The 20,450-nt window shown below is 45.4% G+C and overlaps 1 protein-coding gene and 1 pseudogene across 1 annotated transcript in view; one reads left to right on the top strand and one right to left on the bottom strand.

Moving 5' to 3' along the window:
* Positions 1–17,216, bottom strand: part of OPCML (opioid binding protein/cell adhesion molecule like) — a 1,111,761-nt gene extending 1,094,545 nt beyond the window's left edge. The window contains exon 1 of the mRNA XM_046015661.1: positions 16,930–17,216. Coding sequence (XP_045871617.1) covers positions 16,930–16,990 — 61 coding nt within the window. The 5' untranslated portion in view covers positions 16,991–17,216. The remainder of the gene's footprint in view (positions 1–16,929) is intronic.
* Positions 4,677–5,939, top strand: LOC123948483 (annotated as a pseudogene).
* Positions 17,217–20,450: the final 3,234 nt, after the last annotated feature.

Here is a 20,450-nt window from a genome sequence, read left to right as displayed (position 1 = left end):
TGCTGGACTTTTCCTCAGACGAAAGTGTTCCTCTCAAGCTAAGTCAGGGAAGCTAGGACCTCAGTGTCTCCATGGTAGGTGGTCCTTGCAGAAGAGTTGGCACAGAAGGAAAACAGTGAGAACTCTAGAGATGAAGAAATATGAGCACTTTGAATGGCTGCTCCTTGGCCTCAGCTTTTTCTTTACTTTACTTTAGAAGTAAAGTCTATTTTGCATTTATTTCCCTTCAATGGTCTTTTTTGTTTGTTTGTTTTAAAGATTTTATTTATTCATTTGACAGACAGAGATCACAAGTGGGCAGAGAGGCAGGCGGGGGGTGCAGGGAAGCAGGCTCCTTGCTGAGCAGAGAGCCCAATGTGGGGCTCGGACCCTGAGATCATGACCTGAGCCGAAGGGGCTCAACCCACTGAGCTACCCAGGTGGCCCTCAATGGTCTTTTTTTTTTTTTGATAAACAAGAGAATTTTACTGATATTGGTCTGTAACCACTGACATGTAATTTTTTTTTTTTAACCACAGTCACAGAGTTGAGGAACATTGCAGATGTTGCAGAATAGGGTCTTCCATGGCAACCATATAGTACCAATATCCAGAGTGATCTGTGGCCAAGGACACATGCCCATTCTAAGTCCAAAAGAGAAGCAACCAGAGCTGAGCAATTAGAAGCATTTTGCCAGGGATGATTTGACATTTCTGTCTTGATTTTAATCCCAAGGACACAGATTGACTTAGTGTAGTGGTCTCCAACATGGTGCTTGGCTCCAGGGATGGTCTGAGTGTTACAATGATGTGAAGGAAGAGAATGTTAGAATTTTGTTTTTATTCATTTCTATCCTACATTTTTAGTCATCATATATGTATAGCAACATATTATCATTTCTACCTGAATAAACGCACTGTGTGTACATGCTCTAAAACAAAAAAGTTCAGAGACCACTGATAATACAGTGGGTCCTAATTTTTTTTTAAAGATTTTATTTATTTATTTAACAGACAGAGATCACAAGTAGGCAGAGAGGCAGGCAGAGAGAGAGAAAGGAGGAAGCAGGCTCCCCGCAGAGCAAAGAGCCTGATGTGGGGCTCGATCCCAGGACACCGGGATCATGACCTGAGCTGAAGGCAAAGGCTTTAACCCACTGAGCCACCCAGGCATCCCTTAATTTTTTTTTTAATAGCTAAAAAGGATGGTACAAAACAAGTGAAGGTGAAGCTACTCTGGTTGCTAAGGGCAGCTGCAGCCAGGGAGTGGAGAATAGACTCCCATCTACTTAGCTGAATCAGAACCTTAGGGCTCTGAGCAACACAAATAGAACACCATAGGCAGCAGGATATGGAGCTGTGGGAAGTGATCTGAGAGGCATCATCTTGAGGGGAGAAAACCAATTAGAGCTGAGCAAGTTCCTGAGCAAAGCCATCAGTGTGGAGAGTCCAAACAGCTATGGAAGAGCCAGGCAATAGAACTAAACAAGGGAAGCCTCCCAGGCAAGAGTAAAGTATTTCTGAAGAGGAGATTGGAGATTGGAGGATTTTCCTAGCAGAACTGAGTAGATGAATAACTATGGCAGCTTTTAAAAGAAACACCTGTAGTCATAGATGAGTGCAGGGAGGGAACAAGCAAGGATATCCCCCTGGGTAAGAATCACCTATCAGATTAACAACGAAGACTAAAGAGTTCTTAAATTCCCTTCCATTTCTAACATCCTATGATGTTTGAAGACCACAGGTCCAGGAAGAAATACTTTCCTCTCTCACTCCAAAGTGGAGTCCTATGACATTTCTGCTTCTGATGTTACAGAGACATAACCTTCAAAAGCGAAAAGAGATTACTTTTGTTCAGAGAATGAAGGATAGACTCTCACCTACTTAGCTGCAACTAAACCTGTAGGCTTTGGACAAAAGCAAGCATAACCAAGAAAAGAGGGGTGGTTAACTTACTGGCAGAAATGATTAATCAAGAAGAGGTATGCTTAAGAGTGATGTGTGCATATATGAGTGGGTGGTAAGCAGGCGTAGGCTGGAAGACAGGCAGTTGTTGCACATACCCAGATGCCCTGTGCTTACTCCTTGGGGTTTTTCATATTTCTGAGTTGTACGGTGTGCCCTCTGGTATCTTGGGCAGGGGTCTTCCCAAGATGTGTTTCCCCCAGTGGCTAAAAGTCACTATATAGCACCTCAACATTGAGATTGTACTCTGCTCTGAGGCAGCAACATCTTCAGGGCTGACTTCTTTCTCCTGATGTATTATCAGCGCCACTCGCTGGGTGGCTATCTCGTCCTCCACCTCTGTCTCTGCCCCTGCACCCTCTTGTTTGGTGGTCTGGTGCTTGTCTTTGACTTTCAATAATGCCTAGTTCCACTTTCTTCTAACATCTCTTCCAGCTCTGACACCTGCTCCCTGGCTTCACACTGACTCTGACATCAACCACCAAATGTTCAGTGCAATACAAAGGAGGAATCCTCAAAGACTTTTGAGAGAGTACTTAAGATATTTCTTATATATCCATTTATTTGAGTACAATGAAGTCTAATCACGGGCCCAAGTGAGAGATCCGGTGATAGCTAACCAAGCCCTGTAACCAACATCTGGGAGCCATAACAGATAAGTTATACTGGAGGGCTTTCTCTTCATTGAAACAAATCTATCACAGTCACCCTTTTCCCAGATGCCATCATCAAAAGGCAGCAGAAAAACATAGTCATGAAGAATTGAAAATAAAGAAGAATAAAGAATGTAGGATTCATTTACAGGGGTGGGGAAAGCTATTATGTATCTTTGACTCCACCTCCGCCCCAAACTCTCTTCGATTACTTCTGTTCTTCAACCACAGCATAAAATCTGATTTTGCTATCTTTTTTTTAAAGATTTTGTTTATTTATTTGACAGACAGAGATCACAAGTAGGCAGAGAGGCAGGCAGAGAGAGAGGAGGAAGCAGGCTCTCTGCCGAGCAGAGAGCCCGATGCGGGGCTCGATCCCAGGACCCTAGGATCATGACCTGAGCCGAAGGCAGAGGCTTTAACCCACTGAGCCACCCAGGCGCCCCTGATTTTGCTATCTTTTTGATACCTGTGGCCCTCACAGGCACATAGGCTTCAATGGTGCATCTGGAAATCTAAGCTCTGGAAATGTCAATGGTTCTGTGCACCTTTAATCTGTAAGGATATGCCTATCAGAAAAGCCTGACTTTCATGCTTTGCCCGGAATGAGTAGCTTCCAAAGAAGAATCCACTGTTTCTGTGGAGCTTGACCACGTCAACACAGCTTCTGATGCATATGATTGAGACCCAGGGCTGGGAATTAGGAACTGCACAATTCAAAACCAAAGCTAGAGGGTGCAGCCCTACATCTCTGAGAGTCTGTGCATCCAAAGTTAGCCCTATGGATCTCCACAGATATTAAAATCTGATGAAAAATGATTTTTTCTAGTTCCAAAAGGATTCTAGAGCAGGGCCCTTCCTCACCCCAGATGAGACAAAGACTCAAGATGTAGTTAAGGTTTAAGTAAGCTCTACTCTACTCCAGAGACCTAGCTTATCATCAAGGTCCACAGGCTTTAGCTACTCAGAAGACATCCCAGTCACATGGACAGAAAAACTGATCAAGTGCAGCGTGTGCTTAGGAGATTCTTGGTCTCAAGGGCCCTTTTCAGAACTGTGGCCCATTTCACCATCTTCTTTCAAGCTGAATCTTTTTCTGAGGCTACTTAAGCTGAACATGTTGGGTTAGGGCAGGATATAAGACAAGTATGTGACTCAGGAGATTACCCCCCTTTCTACCATCCAAACAACACCAGTGAATCAACGGATCTCATTCTGGATTCAGTGCAGCATAGGCTGTGTGGGTTTGTGGGGTCCTGAGATGTTGTATAGTTTCTCCTCAGGCCTGGGCAAAGAGGAATCTAATCTCTAGGGATTCACTAATCAGCCTATATGGGGAGGTATTAGTCAATCCCCTCTCTAGTATGTTTAGGAGAGCCAAAGAGGACCCATCTTCCCAGAAAAGTATGATCTTCATCAACATACTGCTCCCTGAAATTCTACTTTAAGTTGAGACAACACATCTAAGCGGCAGGTGTCATCAGCCCAGGCCTAGCACTCACTGGGCAACAGAACACTCTTTTGCCTGACTTTAGGCTCCATACTGGAGCCCTTCTCAACCCCATTCTGGGTCCCTTTCATCCCAACCCAAAAAGCAGAGTTCCTATTCTCAACAGGGCCAGAGTAGCTCAGCTGGGGAAACACAAAACACTTACCAGTGTTCTCCATGGAAAAAGGAAAAGCCAACCAAACATTGCTTTAAGACTAAAGAAGTGAATGCAGGATTCCCTGAAAGAGGCCTCCTCCTCCAAACAAATGTCACAGACAATTTAGTGTGTGCTCCACTGCCATTATAACCATAACCCATGACAGTCAAAGCAAGACAGAAAATCAGGAGTAAGGACATTGACACAGAAAAAGAAGAGAGAAATACCCAGACAGAAGTGGTCAACCCAAGTGATGCAATAAGACCTGGCAGCCTGGAACTGTAGGACATTTCTGAGAGGGAACATCTACTAGGCGTTTCTTACCACCCTTCCAGCCACCCTGGGAAGTAGGTAATGAAGTTCTTTTTTCCTGTTCTACAAAGAGGATTAAGAGTCCTGGGGAGACTGAGCTGCTGCCTGGTGAAGAAGAAGCCATGGCGCTCCGGGTCACCAGGAACGCAAAATGTGGAAAATAAGGCGAAGATCAGCATGGCAGGGGCAAAGAGCGTGCCTCTGGGCACGACTGCAGCCTCCAGGCCCGGGCTGAGACCGAGAACGGCCCTCGGAGACATTGGTAACAAAGTCAGCAAACAACCACAGGCCAAATTGCCTCTGAAAAAGGAAGTAAAAACTTTGGTTCCTGGAAAATTTATTGCTAAAAAACTACCTAAACCTCTGGAGAAGGCACCCGAGCCTGTGCCAGAACCTGAGCCAGAACCTGAGCCCGTTAAAGAAGAAAAACTTTCGCCTGAGCCTATTTTGGTTGATACTCCCTCTCCAAGCCCAGTGGAAACATCTGGATGTGCCCCTGCAGAAGAATATCTGTGTCAGGCATTCTCTGATGTAATTCTTGCAGTGAATGATGTGGATGCCGAAGATGGAGCTGATCCAAACTTTTGTAGTGAATATGTGAAAGATATTTATGCTTATTTGAGACAACTTGAGGAAGAGCAAGCCATCAGACCAAAATACCTACTGGGTCGTGAAGTCACTGGAAACATGAGAGCTGTCCTTATTGACTGGCTAGTACAGGTTCAGATGAAGTTCAGGTTACTTCGGGAGACCATGTACATGACTGTTTCCATTATTGATCGGTTCATGCAGAATAATTGTGTGCCCAAGAAGATGCTGCAGCTGGTTGGTGTCACTGCCATGTTATTGCAAGCAAATATGAAGAAATGTACCCTCCAGAAATTGGTGACTTTGCCTTTGTGACTGACAACACTTATACTAAGCACCAAATCAGACAGATGGAAATGAAGATTCTAAGATCTTTAAATTTTGGTCTGGGCCGCCCTCTACCCCTGCATTTCCTTCAGAGAGCATCTAAGATCACAGAGGTTGATGTTGAGCAACATACTTTGGCCAAATACCCGATGGAACTAACTATGTTGGACTATGATATGGTGCACTTTCCTTCTCAGACTGCAGCAGGAGCTTTTTGCTTAGCACTGAAAATTCTTGATAACGGTGAATGGACACCAACTCTACAGCATTATCTATCATACACTGAAGAATCCCTTCTAAGTGTTATGCAACACCTGGCTAAGAATATAGTCATGGTGAACTGTGGGCTTACAAAGCACATGACCATCAAGAACAAGTATGCCACATTCAAGCCCGCGAAGATCAGCACACTGGCGCAGCGAAATTCTGCAATCGTTCCAGATTTAGGCAAGGCTGCGGCAAAGGTGTAACTCGTAAACATGAGTTGGAGTACTATAATAACGGCAAATAAAATTGGCACCATGTGCCATCTGTACATACTATATGTTACCTTTACTGACTTTTAATAAAGTTTGTGGTCCTTTTTACTTAAAAAAAAAAAAAAGAGTCCTGGGGAGGCTGTACCACTTGGTTCACTTGGGCTGAACCCAAGGCCATCCATTTCATAAATGCAGGGATGGAGCCTTGTCTTTTGCTTCCTAGGTAAGTGCTTTCATGCTCTCCCATAACGTAATGGTAGAGAGCTATCTACTTCAAAAATAAATAATTTAAAAGAAACAGTCATTCAGGTTATAATAAAGAAACAGTCCAGGCTCCATGGACATCATGGGGGCTAAATTAGTGGCAATTATAAGGCAGTTCCCTTTTACTCCCAAGACCTTGCCCCCAAACAAAAAGAAGGTAAGGCCCATCAGGGAAAGATAGAGATTCTTAATAGTGGTTTTCGTCATCACTTCCCATCTGGGCCTCACCCAAAGAGGCATCCACCCCAGTGCCAAGCAAGACTGGGCATTCTCTTCTCCATGGGATAAAGCCAGGGGACTCCCAAGGAAACTCCAGCTTCTCTTGGAGCCTGTAGGCTGACGGGCTATTTCCATCTGCCACATTCTCTCTTCCAACATTCTCTTCTCTTTAAGGAGAGTGGGAAATCCCTTGGCACTGGGCTGTTCAAAAGAACAAGGTTGGCTTGTTCAGAGAAGCCACAGTCTTCTTTAAGCCTATCTTCCTAGAAACAGAAAAGCCCATAGATGCTTGGCCCCACCACTGTCACGTTTTAGCAATCCTACCATGTCACATACATCATTGCACTCACCCTGAATCATACCTGGCATAGCTTTTGCTCTCTGTTCGCATTTTTCTACAGCTGCTTTGAAACTATTGTTTTGACAGCACCCACACCCATGTTGTCCATTGTGAAAGAGGTGTGATGGTATAGGAGTGGGGAAGTAAAAAGACCTGGATATTTTGGCTCTTTCACTCACTAGCTACAGGATAATTAGGATGTACATGGATGTGCTTTGTAGACTGCAAGTCACCATTTAAACATGAATCATTAATACAGAGACTCTGGCATTCTCAGTGTGGAGTTTCTCTTGGTTAGTTCAGAGCCAAGACCAAATAGATAAGTTTAAAATAGATATTTTGATGGTATAGTGATGATAAAGGCAGGTGTTTTTCATAGCGTATAGACCAAGCAAGTCAGGTGGACACACGTCTGAAATTTGATATTGTACTAGCCTGAGCATATCATTCTGCATATCAAGAAAAGATTGATTTTAAGATGTCTCCCAGTTCAGTTACAAAGGTCCTTCAAAGTGTGAGAAAGCCTCTGAAAAGGACAAGGCTTCTCTTTTGTTTCTTGACCCCTCACCTTAATCACTGGGCAAAAGATACTGTGGAGTTGTCCAGTTCTTTGTGCACTATGATGAGAGAGTTTCAGGGAAACAGAGTAGTGGACAAGGTTGCAAGTTAGTTCATTTCCCAATAGTGTACCAGAGAGGGGGACAAAGTTCAGCTCAGCCCTTCACTATCACACTGAAATGACACCAGGCAAGCTATGAACACAGGTTATTGAAAACTGTGTTCAAACACTGGCTCAGTCACTATCTGATAATGTGACCTTGAATAAGATACTTGGACTCCCTTTGCCTCAGTGGTCTCATCTATAAAATGAAAGGAATTGATTAGGTCATCTCTAAGAGCCTTCTTAGTTCCAATGACCTTTACTTTTCAAAATAAATTATTATAATTTATCCAGGTGGTTGATCTTGGGGAGAGGTCATGCATTCTTTCCTATCATTTTGATAATATTTGGGAAATGGTTGTATCTTTGTGCCCCCCCAAATCATTCAAGTCCAATCAAAACCTCTCTAATATCCCTGATTTTTTCCAGGAGAAAATAATCAGGGGCACAATCTAGGAGTTAACACAGCTAGAGCTCTTTATAATCCTTCTGATGGATTGGGGAGTTGAGTGATGCAATCTTAAACTTCTGTATTAAACCCTTGAGAGGACATGAGTTAAGGAGCTGAGATTATTAGACTTCCAGAAATGATGGAATTTCCAAAAATAATCTATTTCTTATCTCACAGCAAGTGTACACCTAAACTGAAATAGATGGTTTGTGAGCAAGAATTTGAGGACAGATACTTTTCTCAATGCTCCCCAAAGGACTGTCAGTGCCTATTATGGGTTTACTTTTAGATTTCAATATTTCAAACATATAAGGCACACCCATGACATTCCTGCAACAGCTCTCAAGTCATCTATGTCTCCCCATTTCACCCACCACCAGTGGTTTCCCATCTGACTTACTGCAGTAGCCTCCCACTGGCCTACCTCCTTCCATGTTTGCTCACCTCTAATCCATTCTGCAAATGGAACAAGAACAAGATTCAAACATATAACTCATGATCTTCACCCTCATCACATGAGTCATATCCGTGGTATTCCATCACTTCTAGAATAAAGACCACAATGATAAACATGACCTTCGTGTGGGCAGGGGTTGCATCTTCTGATCCCTTCCCAGCTCTCTCAACTTATCTTACACCAAATTCCCTACCTCTCCATCCAGCTGAACAGAATGTCCTCTGATTCCTTCTCCTATGTTGTCTCTGCATATCTTGTTCACTCTGCCCCTTCCTCTGCCTCCTCCCTTGGGTTTGGGTAGTTTTCACTCTTCATCCTTCAGATCTCAGCCCAGTTATCTCTTTCACAGGAAAGGCTTCATTGATCTCCCTGGCAATATCAAGCCCTCCTTATAGGCAATCATAGCAGCATACACTTTCCCTTCCAAAGTCTTATCTCAGTTGTGATTTCACAACCATATGGGTATCTACTTGATGTATGTCTAGCCCACTAGACTATAAACTTCACAAGAACAGGGACCATAATGATTTTTCTTCAGGCATCACATTCTCAGTGCCTAGCATAGTGCTTGCCACATAACAATCACTCAATAAATAACATATCAAGTAAGTTAATGTGCTTGGCACTTAGAACACTCTGAGATGAATAACACAAGATGCCCTGTATTCAGAATCCCACAACTATGAAATGACAAGTCTAAAATAGACAGGGCTACAAAAAATGACTGGGTATAAGAAATGAGAGCGACCCTTATCAATTTCTTTTGATTCATTGAGATCCTTTATACCTTTTCCATATGAACATCAACCCATATAAGTATCACTTGCTCAAATATAACTCACTCCTACACTATCAACATTTTACTTTTTGTGAACAACACAATTCTTCCTTCTATTGTATAATGTTGACATCACGAGCATGACTCTAAGTTTCAAATAATTGGGGCCATGTCAACAGACATCCTGATTAAATCTGCTAAGTAATTTGGGTTTGCGTTAAACCAATAGCCCACATCAGGGCCCACATCTGTGTTTACGGAACAACTCTCACTGTCAGTCGTGTCTGTCGCAACATGTGATGTGAGATCTGAAAACATGCAGCTCCAATTCTGAGCTGCTGCATGTGTTTGGTTGGTAGCTTGGAGCTGGTGTTTATTGACAAGCATGAACACTCGAGTGAGTAATCATTATAAGCATTCTTTGCACATTTCCATCTCCCATTAGCAGAGCACATCTCCATGCCTCTCTGTCCTCACTCTGCAGATGGGGAAGCGGATGGGCAGGCTAGGACCCAGGGTCCCAGATGCCTTTGAGCATTCAATGGGATGAAACAGAATGATAGAATAGATAAGCTGACACTTGGTATTTGTGTGACCTTGGCTGATTACCTGTTCATTTGTCCATTCATCCACTCACTCATTCATCCACTCACTCATCCAAACAACAAATACTTTTGGAGCCTTTATTTAATAACTGTCATTGTGCTAGGCACTTAGGATATGCTGGAGAACTAAACAGATGTGTTCACTACCTCTATGGACCATGGTCCAGGGAGGAAAAGAGACCTACAACAAAGAATTACTTTAAAATACAGGAACTCACAGTGTTAGAAGAAACCTGGTATCGTGGACTTGCGTAATAAAGAGAGAGATCTACCCTAGTTTAGAGCATGGAGAATCTCTGAGAAGCAATAGTTAAGCTGAGCCCTGAAGGGTAGGATGAAAGTTTGACCAGAAACAGCACGATAAGAGAATCAGAATTTTTTAGGCCTAGTAACCTCATAGACGAAGTCCTTGAAGAAAGAAAGAACATGGTGTGTTTGGGGAACAGATCAAGTCCTGAGTAGTTAGAGCCATGAGCTGGGAGGAGAGAGAGGTGTGAGGTGAGATGAATTGAGACCAGAGGCTGGTTAAGGCAGGTGGACCATGCTCAGTACTTTGGACTCTAAAGGCTACCAGAAGTCTACCTAGAGTTTTAAGCAAAGCAAAGATAAGGGGGCAACATTTGACTGGCCTATGTCACAGTGACTTTGAGGAACAAATGAGGCCAAAGAAAAATTCTCCAGGCAAACCATAAAGCTTGGAACCATCATTATTCTAAGTGTAACCACTAGGCAAACTCCTAGTTTGAATGATAAAGCCTGTGAAAATGCCCTGGGAATAAAGGTTCAAAAATGACCACTCAGATCATTTCAGACAATCTGTCCCTTGAAATGCCAAACATGCTGGTTTTCTCCATGTTGGATTTGAGTGTGTCATCCGACTGTCACTTATCATCCCCCACGAACATACAAGCAGCCATTCCAATCAATGGCCTGTGTCCTAATGCATCGATTCATCTTGGCCTTTCCAGGGGTCTCTCTGCACAGCATCTCTGCTCATTAAAGGGAATGTGCCTGCATCATAATGATAATGCTCTGCACTTACCCAGCACATTGCCCAGGGGTGTCTCAAAGCATTTTGCAAACATTTAATTAAGTTAGTCTAGTGACTGCAGGAGAGTCCCTAGCGTCTCAGCACCTAGGGGTCTGGGTGGGAGGGAAATGATAGCAAACAAGTACAAGGCCTGCCTCCAGCACCAGCCCTAGAGCCCAGGGGCCAGTGGGCCGATGTGCAGGGGGTCTCTGCTTCACTAGGGGGAAGCACACACACATGCTTTCTCATGGCTCTATCTGGTAGAAGCAGCCTGCAGGCCCCTTGCTATGGGTGCCCACAGGGAGAGCACCAAGGCCTAGAGGCCACAGCAGGGAGTTCTGGAAGGACAGAGATAGAAGTCAAGAGGAAGTGGCTTGCCTTCTTTAAGAAGTTGTGAATGTGATTTTAAGGGTAGCTAAACTTTCATCTGCAAGTGTGTGTGTGTGTGTGTGTGTGTGTTGACTTGAGGAGAAGGTGAAGACAGGAGAGAATATGTATTCACACACCAATAGGAAGAGAATAGAAAACAATTGTCTTAAAAGTTTTTCTCTGGTTATAGGATTATATTTTGCTCCACCCCAGAAGTACTTTCAATTTTGCCCCTCACCCTACAAACACCACTGTCTTGGAGTACAGAACAGAGTGGTATAGAAATCTGGTAAATGGAATGATATCCATGTCCCTCTGTGTGACCACCCCGTGCCCTCCAGGGAAAGGCAGAGGTAACCAAGGCCTCACAGATTAAGAAGCAAAGTCCAAGTCTCAGCCTCCCACCAGCAGCATAAAAAGGGAAGAGGGACAATTGTCCCCAGGAGCTTCCCCAGGAGCTTGGTGTCTATAGCAGGAACAGGAGTGGAAGAATAGAGCAGAGCTGCCCCAAGCTCATGCCAGCCTGTCTCCCTCCTCCGAGTGCCTGCCCAGCCCCTGTGTCTGGAAGGTGTCATTCAATATCCAGAGGTGCTAATATCCACCGCTTCTGACAGCCTGACTTGTCAGCAGCCACAGGCCATCTGTGGGCTGACACTTGAGTTCACTGACAGGAATAGCCAGGCTTTGCTTTCCCTCTGTCCTCTCTCCCCAGCCCTAACCAGCTGCAAGCAGATGGCAGCAGGCCATGGGCCCCTCTCCAGGGAGCCAGGGACAGGAAAGTCACATCACATAGGCCGTGGGTGATGGGGCTCCTGGAGTACCACTGTCCAAGGCTGATAAACAAGTCCATGTCCATAACAGCCCACCAAAAATATTGCAAAACAATGTTTTGGGAGACCATGGAGCCAAGTCTGCTGCTCTAGTTTTTAATACAGAGAAACCAAGGCCTGGGAAGCTCAAAGTCAGCGTGCATATCTCATTGGGAGTCCAAAAGGAGAATGCTGAATAATTTCCTGTTTCACTGGATCTATGTTTCTTGGGGCAGGAGAGTACCTTACTTAATAGATTTTGTTTAATTAGAACCTGTCTTCCTGGATAAATGAATGGGTGAATTATATTCAGATGATTTTCTTCACTGTGGTAAAGACAGTGTCACAGGTGAGCTGGTATGGTCCTGGCTCGTTGTCTTCCTTCTTCCGCAGTAAGGAGTGCGCACTCCATCTACGTGCAAGTCGCTGTTTGCCCTATTGTTAGGAGACCGTAATGAGGTGCTTTTGTCTTTGCTCTCAGTGACAAAAATTCAGAAATGTTCCACTTGTTTTCACCTAACTTAGACGTTTGGCTATTCTGTCCTACTGGAAACAAGAAGCATACATCATTAGAACCCATTCTACAGATTGGTAGGTTGAGATTCGAGGGAATACCTTGAGCCAACCAAAGAAACCTCAAAGAATTCCTTCCCACGTCTCAGTCCTCTGCCTGGAGGCTTAGGGCAAGTCCCATCTTAGTGTACTCACACTCTGCCCCGTGAAGCTCTGACACAGGTTTAAGACAGGGAGCAGGAGGAGTAGTGTAGTAGTTAGTGGCTGATGTGGGAGGTTGAGGCCCAGAGCTGCTACATAACGAACTCCACGCAAGTGCCAACTGTCTCAAGAATCTTCTTCTGTAATTTTCCAGGCTACAGAGACATGGCAGAAGGTTCTAAGAATGACAGAAAGCACAGAGCAGGCAGGACTGAAGCAACACACAGGGACCTCAAGCCATTCGGGATCTCTGATTAATCTCAGGTTGAGCAATGCTGCCTGGCTCCAGGCTACTGAAAAAGCCATCTTTATGAGGCTGCCGACACCTGTCTCCTTCTCAGGCCTGCTATTGCCACTGGGCCAATGCTGAGCCCTGACAGCATGTAGCCCGAACTCATTAACATGTCCATCATTTGTAAGGGATTGAGGGCTACAGGGTAGGTTGGGGCAGAGGGGCACAAATCCATGATTGGCAGAAGGATGACGAAGTCTTGACAATAACTGAGTGCTCAGTCCTGGTCCATATCTCATATCTCATTTATAGTTGAGTCTAGGGCTGGGATTCTCCCATGGCAAAGAGTTCTCCTATTGAGTCCCTCATGCAAACCAGGCAAACTTAGCCAGCTCCTCAACTCTGTGCTGGCCATGGGGAAAGAATTCACGGAAATTTGGATGTAGAGGCCACCCCAAGACTCACCCAAAGCCAAGCACTCCAGCCCAAGGAACCCAAGACCCAGGGCACTTCCCTACAGGAAGATGTGAGAATGTATGTGGGGGTAAAGGAAGACCCTACACCTGCCCGAGCTGTCTGTGTGAGTCCAAGGCTTTCAGACCAAGCATGATTAAAGGATGTGGCTGTGGCTGTGAATCCAAGCTGACAGGTCTGTGCATGGGACACAACTCAGTCCCGCCCAGGTAGATGGGGACGCTTTACAGCTAACTGCCCAGCTTCGAGTCACAGCATAGGAGGCTCAAGTAGGATAGGCCAGGGAGAAGGGGACAAACAGGAGGGAATGGTCTGAACTTGAGAAAAGAAGGGCTGTGCTGTGCTCCAGGGTACTGAGCCTTGACCACTAAACACAGCAACACAGCTTCACCTCCACCCCCATACCATCCTGCCAGGTTTTGAACCTGAAGGGAAAAGGCAGGCAGAAGATGGGTTTCTATTCGAGTGCTGCAGGCCACAGACACACAGATTTTAAAGTGCAGACCAAGTGGGTTTATAGTGCTTCAGAAGGTTCTGCCAGGCTTGTTAAAGATGCACGTCTGAGGTGGGGGCAGGGATTCTGCATTTTAATCCCTTTCCCCCACCACACTCCCAACCCCACCCCGTGATTTGAATGTAAATGTCCTTCCCTCCAGGCTTCTCAGGGCTTACTCCTCCAAGTTACCCATCTTTCCACCAAGCCCCCAGACCCAAGATCAACATGACTCTCTCCCCCTGCCTAGGACCACAAAAGCTCATGACCTCAAGAATGTCTCAAGCCCTAGTGTGACTCTAGTGCCTTAAATTGTCAACAGAAGTCCTCTTCCCATCTTGGATGGGGGTTCATTACATTTTCCACTTGTTACTGTCTTTCCCATCCCTGAGATTCAGCCTAGAAAAGCAATTTATGACCATCGGTCTCTCCCTGGAAGGCACCAAGAGGCGACAATATTCGCCTTAAAATCATTCTGGGATGGAAGCATGTTTACCAAGATATAGAAGGCTGCAGAATAAAATGGCATCAAGGCCTAACCAGGTCAGGGTTTTACTATAACATTAGCCTCTGTCTTAAGACACAGGAAAAGGAGATGGCTAATGAGCTGGTGTTAACCCCGATGGGAGAAAAAGCATCATTTGAAACAAAGAAAAAGAAAAGTCTAAAAGCCTGATGAAGGAAGTACGAGAAGCAAGGAGGAAGAAGTCACAAGTAAGCCAGTTGTGCTCATCAGAACTTTTGGGTCCCACAGGAACCCCTCATGAAGTGTTTTCCTTCTCTCCACACACACTTCCCACAGCCAACCTTTCCTCCTCCCCGGGAGACCTCTCAGGCCGGGCTCCTGGCAGAGTTAGCATACAGAGTAGCCTCTAAGCACGAGCGACCCAAGGCTCTCCCCTATGCCCTGCCCTCACTCCTGCCCACCACACTTTATTCTGGGGAGGGCCGAAGGGCTGGGAAGGCTGAGGTCATTCCCTTGAGCACAGCTGACTTTAGGTACAGAAGCTTCTCCAGCAAGCAAGGTCAACACCCTACCAATGGAGTGGAGCTGCATTTTCGGGTGCCACGGGACCTCTAGAGGGAGGTATCACCCTGATTCCTTCAGGGTGCACTGCAATGCAGCTTCAGCTAACTAGGACTCACTCCCTCCCATCTGAGGTGTAATTTTCTGATCGCTTCCTGGAGGAAGAGCAAACCCACAGCCAAGAGCCCTTGGGGTGGGCGGGGGGGGGGGGGGGGGGGGGGGTCTTGAGCTCTGCTGTTCTTCCTGCCTGGGCCCCAGCACAGGGGGAAGAAGGCAGTCTGGCACCAAGAGGCCCCAGGGGCTGCCAGTCAGTCAGGGGACTTGCACACACAGAAAAGTTTGTCTTCTCACACTGTGGACCCAAAGTGCCCACCTGGCTCCCTCTATCAGGCTGGAGCAGGCACTGAGTGCTCCCTGCCTGCCCTGCCTTTCTCCCCTGAACCCTGTCTGGCCAACCCCCCCCACACACACACCCAGGCTGGAATCTGAAGAAGAATGACAGCACCACGCACTCTGAACTTCTCAGCCTAAAGAACAGCTGGGAACACCGTTCTGCAGAGCCATCCCTGCTACAAGAAGTACGATTTTTAAAAAACCTTGGAAACCATCATACAAGGAATTTTTTTTTCTTTTTTTAAAGTCACTTCTCTCTTCTTTCTCCCCAGTAAACTTTTGTTTTTCTAATTTCATTCTGGTCCTTAGAAATATTAGGGCTTTAATGTCTTGAGAATAAAAACCAAAACCAAGGGATTCTCAATAAAAAAATATAAAATTATGTGTTCTACCTATATCAGAATATGCAGGGTTTAAGAATCTCAGAATTTGCATCTGTGGATATATGTATGGGATTTTACATTAAGCTAATGTTTACCCAAATGCATGTATTTCAATTTGTCGGGGTGGGGGATGGATGGTGGGGGAGGGAAAAGAAAATCCTTACTGGTTTGGGGTTTAGTATGGAAACCCACAGACACTTTGATGCTGCCTAAAACCTTGGCAAGCATAACCCAGTCCCTTCAGCATTGTTTGAAGGATGCCTGCAGGCATTTAGTTGTCTGCTTGCGAACAGCACGCGTGCAATTATCGAATCTATTAAAACGTGTTGGGTTTTGCAACACTTCCATTAAGCTCATTCTGGTAGGATTGCAGCATCTTACCTGTGTCACTGCAGATTTGTTTTCCCCAAACAAGTAACTGCTGTGATAGGTAGGATCACATCTAAATCACTAGATAAGGTAGGGAAGATGTTGAGGAGAATCAGGTAAATCCCGACTCCCAGCCTTCCCCCAGGAGAACATGCCAAATTCTGTCACGGGAAATACACATTTCCCAGGTGAGGAGTAGGAGGAGACAGTGAGTAGATTGTAGATTCCAAAGGCATAATCTGCCCATTTGGCGGAAGGATAAAGAAAGGGTAAGGGGTGGTGGATGGACTGTGTGAAGACAAGAAATGTGGGAGTAGAGGAGGATCAGGAGAGCAAGGAGCTGGAGTGAGAGAGTGGGGAGACCAGGTTCAGGAGGGAGGGGGGAGAGAGGGGTGGAGGGAGAGGAGTGGACAGAAAAGAGACAGGCAGAGAGACTGGAAAAAACAGAGATAAGGGGACCAGGAGAGGTGGTGACTGATTCAGAAACAGAGAGAAACCAGAAGGAGACAGAAATAAGGGTGCTCCATCTGTCCTGCAGGTCCCAACACAAGCGGCCAGAAGGATTTACGACTGGGAGTTTCAACCCCTCTTCTCTTACCCCTGGGACAACAACTGGTTAATGCCAGTCGGTACCTTGCAGAGAAACAGCGGTGCCTCACAGCACGGTGCAGCTCTCGAACCCAGCTCACTGATCGCATCGCAGGGAGCAGAGAGCAAATCCTGTGCTGCAAGCATCTGCATGCGTGTGAGTGAGGAGCGGATGTGTGTGCGTGCATACAGCAAGCCTACCTCTTTCCCCCACATGCATCTCCCACTCCCTCTCTTCCTCCTGGGCTCTCCTCCTTCCCCCTTCCTCTTCTGCTCTAACATCTCCAAATCGCCCCAGGAATAGACGGACCCCTTCCCCGGGTACCTGGGATGAAGAGCAGGGCGGTCGTCGCGGAGAAGACGATCCAGCAGGCGGGGTGGTACATCTTGAGGCTGTGGTGTCTCAGCTGCTGGGCTTGCTACTGCTTCTGCTGCTGCTACCGCTGCTGCCTTCCTCTGTGCTGAATTCTGAGCAGGTTTAAATCCAATGTTTGCAAAGGGAGGGAGAGAGCAAAAGAGAGAGGGAGCAAGAGAGAGCGCGCGAGAGATGGGAGCAGGCAGGCAGCCTCTCTGATTTTTTTTTCTTGCACATACACACAACTGGTAAGAATCATCAGCACCAATCTGTACAGGGCTCAGAGCAGACCTCCTCCAAGGCACGCATTGGCTCCACTCTGCTGAGCGACACCCGGAGGCTTTCCTATCTGGGAGGCTTGACTCCAAGGGGAGTTGAAGCCTGTCCCTTCATCACCTCTCACCCGGAGCTCGGCAGTGTGCACTGGTGTCTGTGTCAGTATGCCAGTGTGTGGCTTCTGTGGGCACACACGAGCGCCTCGGTGGGCAGTGGGGAGGAGGCTGGAACTGTTGGTGTCATCCTTACCCGAGCAGGGCTCAGGGCATAACAAAAAGGGAAATGTGACTAAAGCCCATGCTAATTCTTTATCATTGTTCTTTCTTCCTGGTCTCCAGGTAGGGGGCCAGAAGGAGCTGTAACCCACAGGCACACTGAGACATTTAAATCTGCACCTCGCTCCCCAATTCTGCTATTAAGAGCACTTGGAAGGAATTCAGTTTTCCCAGCGGGAAGATGGGTGCGTTAAGACTTTTTCACAAAGATTGCAGAGAATTGGCCAGTTCCCCACAATTAGAGCATTCTGAAACTCTACCAAGACAAAATGCTATATAAGCTCAAACAATTGCTATGATTACAGCATAAGCAGGAATATATTCTGATTAGATCTCAAGGAAGCAGAAACTTGCCAGAGTCATTGGAAACCTTCAAGAGGAGGCCTGGAGGAATACCTGTGGCTTTCTGTCTTTGCTTTTCCCTTTCACAGTCTAGACTGTCCCATAGTATTTCTGGGTGTGATATACCTCAGAATTTCTCCTGCTCAGCACCTGCTCTAAAACAGCCTGTAGCCTTCCCTAAAGCATGCTTATGGGTGGTACACTTTACTTGCTGAGTAAATGCTCCCCGTGAAGTATCCTTTGAACTTTGAGGATCTGTGATAAGAACAACACTAGGTTTTACCAAAGGGACTGGGCAGATATATATAAAACTATTTCCATCCCAGAGTGTCCCCCAAAGACCCACAGGGCTTGGACCCCTTCCCAGATCAAAGTGTATGCATGGCTGGAGATCTTGAGTGCCTGTCCCCTGTGTAAGAGCATTCTTCTTCCCCTCCACTGCAATGGCTAACGTCTCCCCGTGTACCTACTACAGCACACATATTCACACATATTATTTTGGTTAATTCTCACCATAGTCCTGCCATGTTGACATTATTATTCCTGGATTTTAACAGGCTAAAACTGAGGTTCAGAGAGGTTTGGCAATTTGCTAAAGGCCACGCAGCTAATGAGAGTCAGGATTCAAACACAGTCTGTCCTACAGCAAATGCCACAGTTTCTATGCCTACAACCAATTGCCAGCAAGTCATTTCAGTCTAACAGAGCTCCTTCCTTTCTGAAAAATGAAGCCCATTTGCTTTTAAAGAAGTAAGACGATTAATTCCTTGCCTCCTTATAAACAAGTCTGAAACTTTATGAGTCAAGTAGAAAACATATGACGAATATAAATAATCATCACCTGGTACTTGCAAAGTATGTACTTAATATAAAGTCCTTTTTAAAGGCTGGGGTATGAGGGATATAATTTGCTCTTGTTTGGAAAGGGTATGCAGTATATTTGAAGGCAAAAATTAACACATCTTTTGGCTCTAAATAGAAGATAATGGGACATACACTAAGTAATAAGGTCAAAATCTACACACCGAAGTCGCAAACATGGCATTTACAGACAATTGATCTGTCAGTGCTTTGAACAATACTAGAATCCTACAGAAGTTTATAAAAATTATAACAAGTGACTGGATCTTCTGGAGAACAGAACTGACTTGAAAAGGGTGGAGGGATCAGCTAGACCAGAGAAATTAGATGGATATTCCAAGATGAAGAAACAGAGCAGATACAGACAGAAACCCTTTAGGGAAAAACTGGGAGTGGACTTCGGGAAGTAAATGGAAGACAGAACGAAAAAGGCCTTGAATTCTAGATCAATGATATTTAGAAATTCCCTACTGTTGCTAGAAAGAAAAAAAAAGTTAATTTCTTTTTGAGCATGGAATCACTATGAATAAGGGAAAGTGTATTTCTGGAAATTAATCTGGGAAAAGTACACAGGGTCTATTGAGGCACGGGTACTTGTTAGTAGGCCTGGCCCAGATTTGACCGGACTAGTAATGGGAGAGGAAATGCAGGGGGCTGGGTGTGAAACAGAAAAATTAGTCAGGCCTGGCAACCAATGGCCTCATCCAAGTCACAGATGTCACTTCTGCACCTTCTGCGGACCAAGGTTTTTATTTTATTTTTTTTTAAGATTTTATTTATGTATTTGACAGAAAGAGATCACAAGTAGATAGAGAGGCAGGCAGAGAGAGAGAGAGGGAAACAGGCTCCCTGCTGAGCAGAGAGCCTGATGTGGGACTCGATCCCAGGACCCTGAGATCATGACCTGAGCCGAAGGCAGCAGCTTAACCCACTGAGCCACCCAGGCGCCCCGGACAAAGGTTTTTAAAAATATCAACACTTTTTACTCAAAGCCTTGTTTTCCAAGAAAGCATCATTATAATTTCTTTTTTTTTTTAAGATTTTATTTTATTTATTTGACACAGAGAGAGAGAGATTACAAGTAGGCAGAGAGGCAGGCAGAGAGAGGGGGAAGCAGGGTCCCTGCTGAGCAGAGCCTGATGTGGGACTCGATCCCAGGACCCTGAGATCATGACCTGAGCCGAAGGCAGAAGCTTTAACCCACTGAGCCATCCAGGTGCCTCGCATCATTATAATTTCTTAAGAGATGAGGAAATGGAGATTCAGAGAGGTTAGGTAATTTCTCCAAGGTCACACAGCTACTTAGGGACACAGCCAAATTGCAAACCCAGGTTTTTCTGTTTCTAAAGCTTTCCTAAAAAAAAAAAAAAAAAAAAATCATAACATTTAGTATTCTCATTTTGTTGAATATCTGTGTGCCAGGTCCTCTGCTCTGTTATTGGCTTCAGATATCCCCTATTTATCTTCTCAATAATAATTATTCCCATAGTGCTCAAAGAGTTTAAATGACTTCCACAAAGTCATAGAGATGTTTAGGCATAGAACCAGGGTTTGAGTCTAGACCAGCCTTCACCAACAGGGTTATAACCACAAGGAGGGGAGAGGAGTTTTATGCTCTCAGCAGGCATTCCCCTTGATGACAACAGTGCGCTAAGTGTCATTTAGGTTCTGCAGCTCCTGAGAAGCATAGGGCACAGACTTGAACCGGTGTCTTGGGAAAGGACACACATGCTACCC

This window comes from Meles meles, chromosome 8 (assembly GCF_922984935.1).
Source record: "Meles meles chromosome 8, mMelMel3.1 paternal haplotype, whole genome shotgun sequence".
Classification (NCBI taxonomy): Eukaryota; Metazoa; Chordata; class Mammalia; order Carnivora; family Mustelidae; genus Meles; species Meles meles.
The sequence above is the reverse complement of the archived record's forward strand: the minus strand, read 5'-3'. Positions and strand labels throughout refer to the sequence as shown.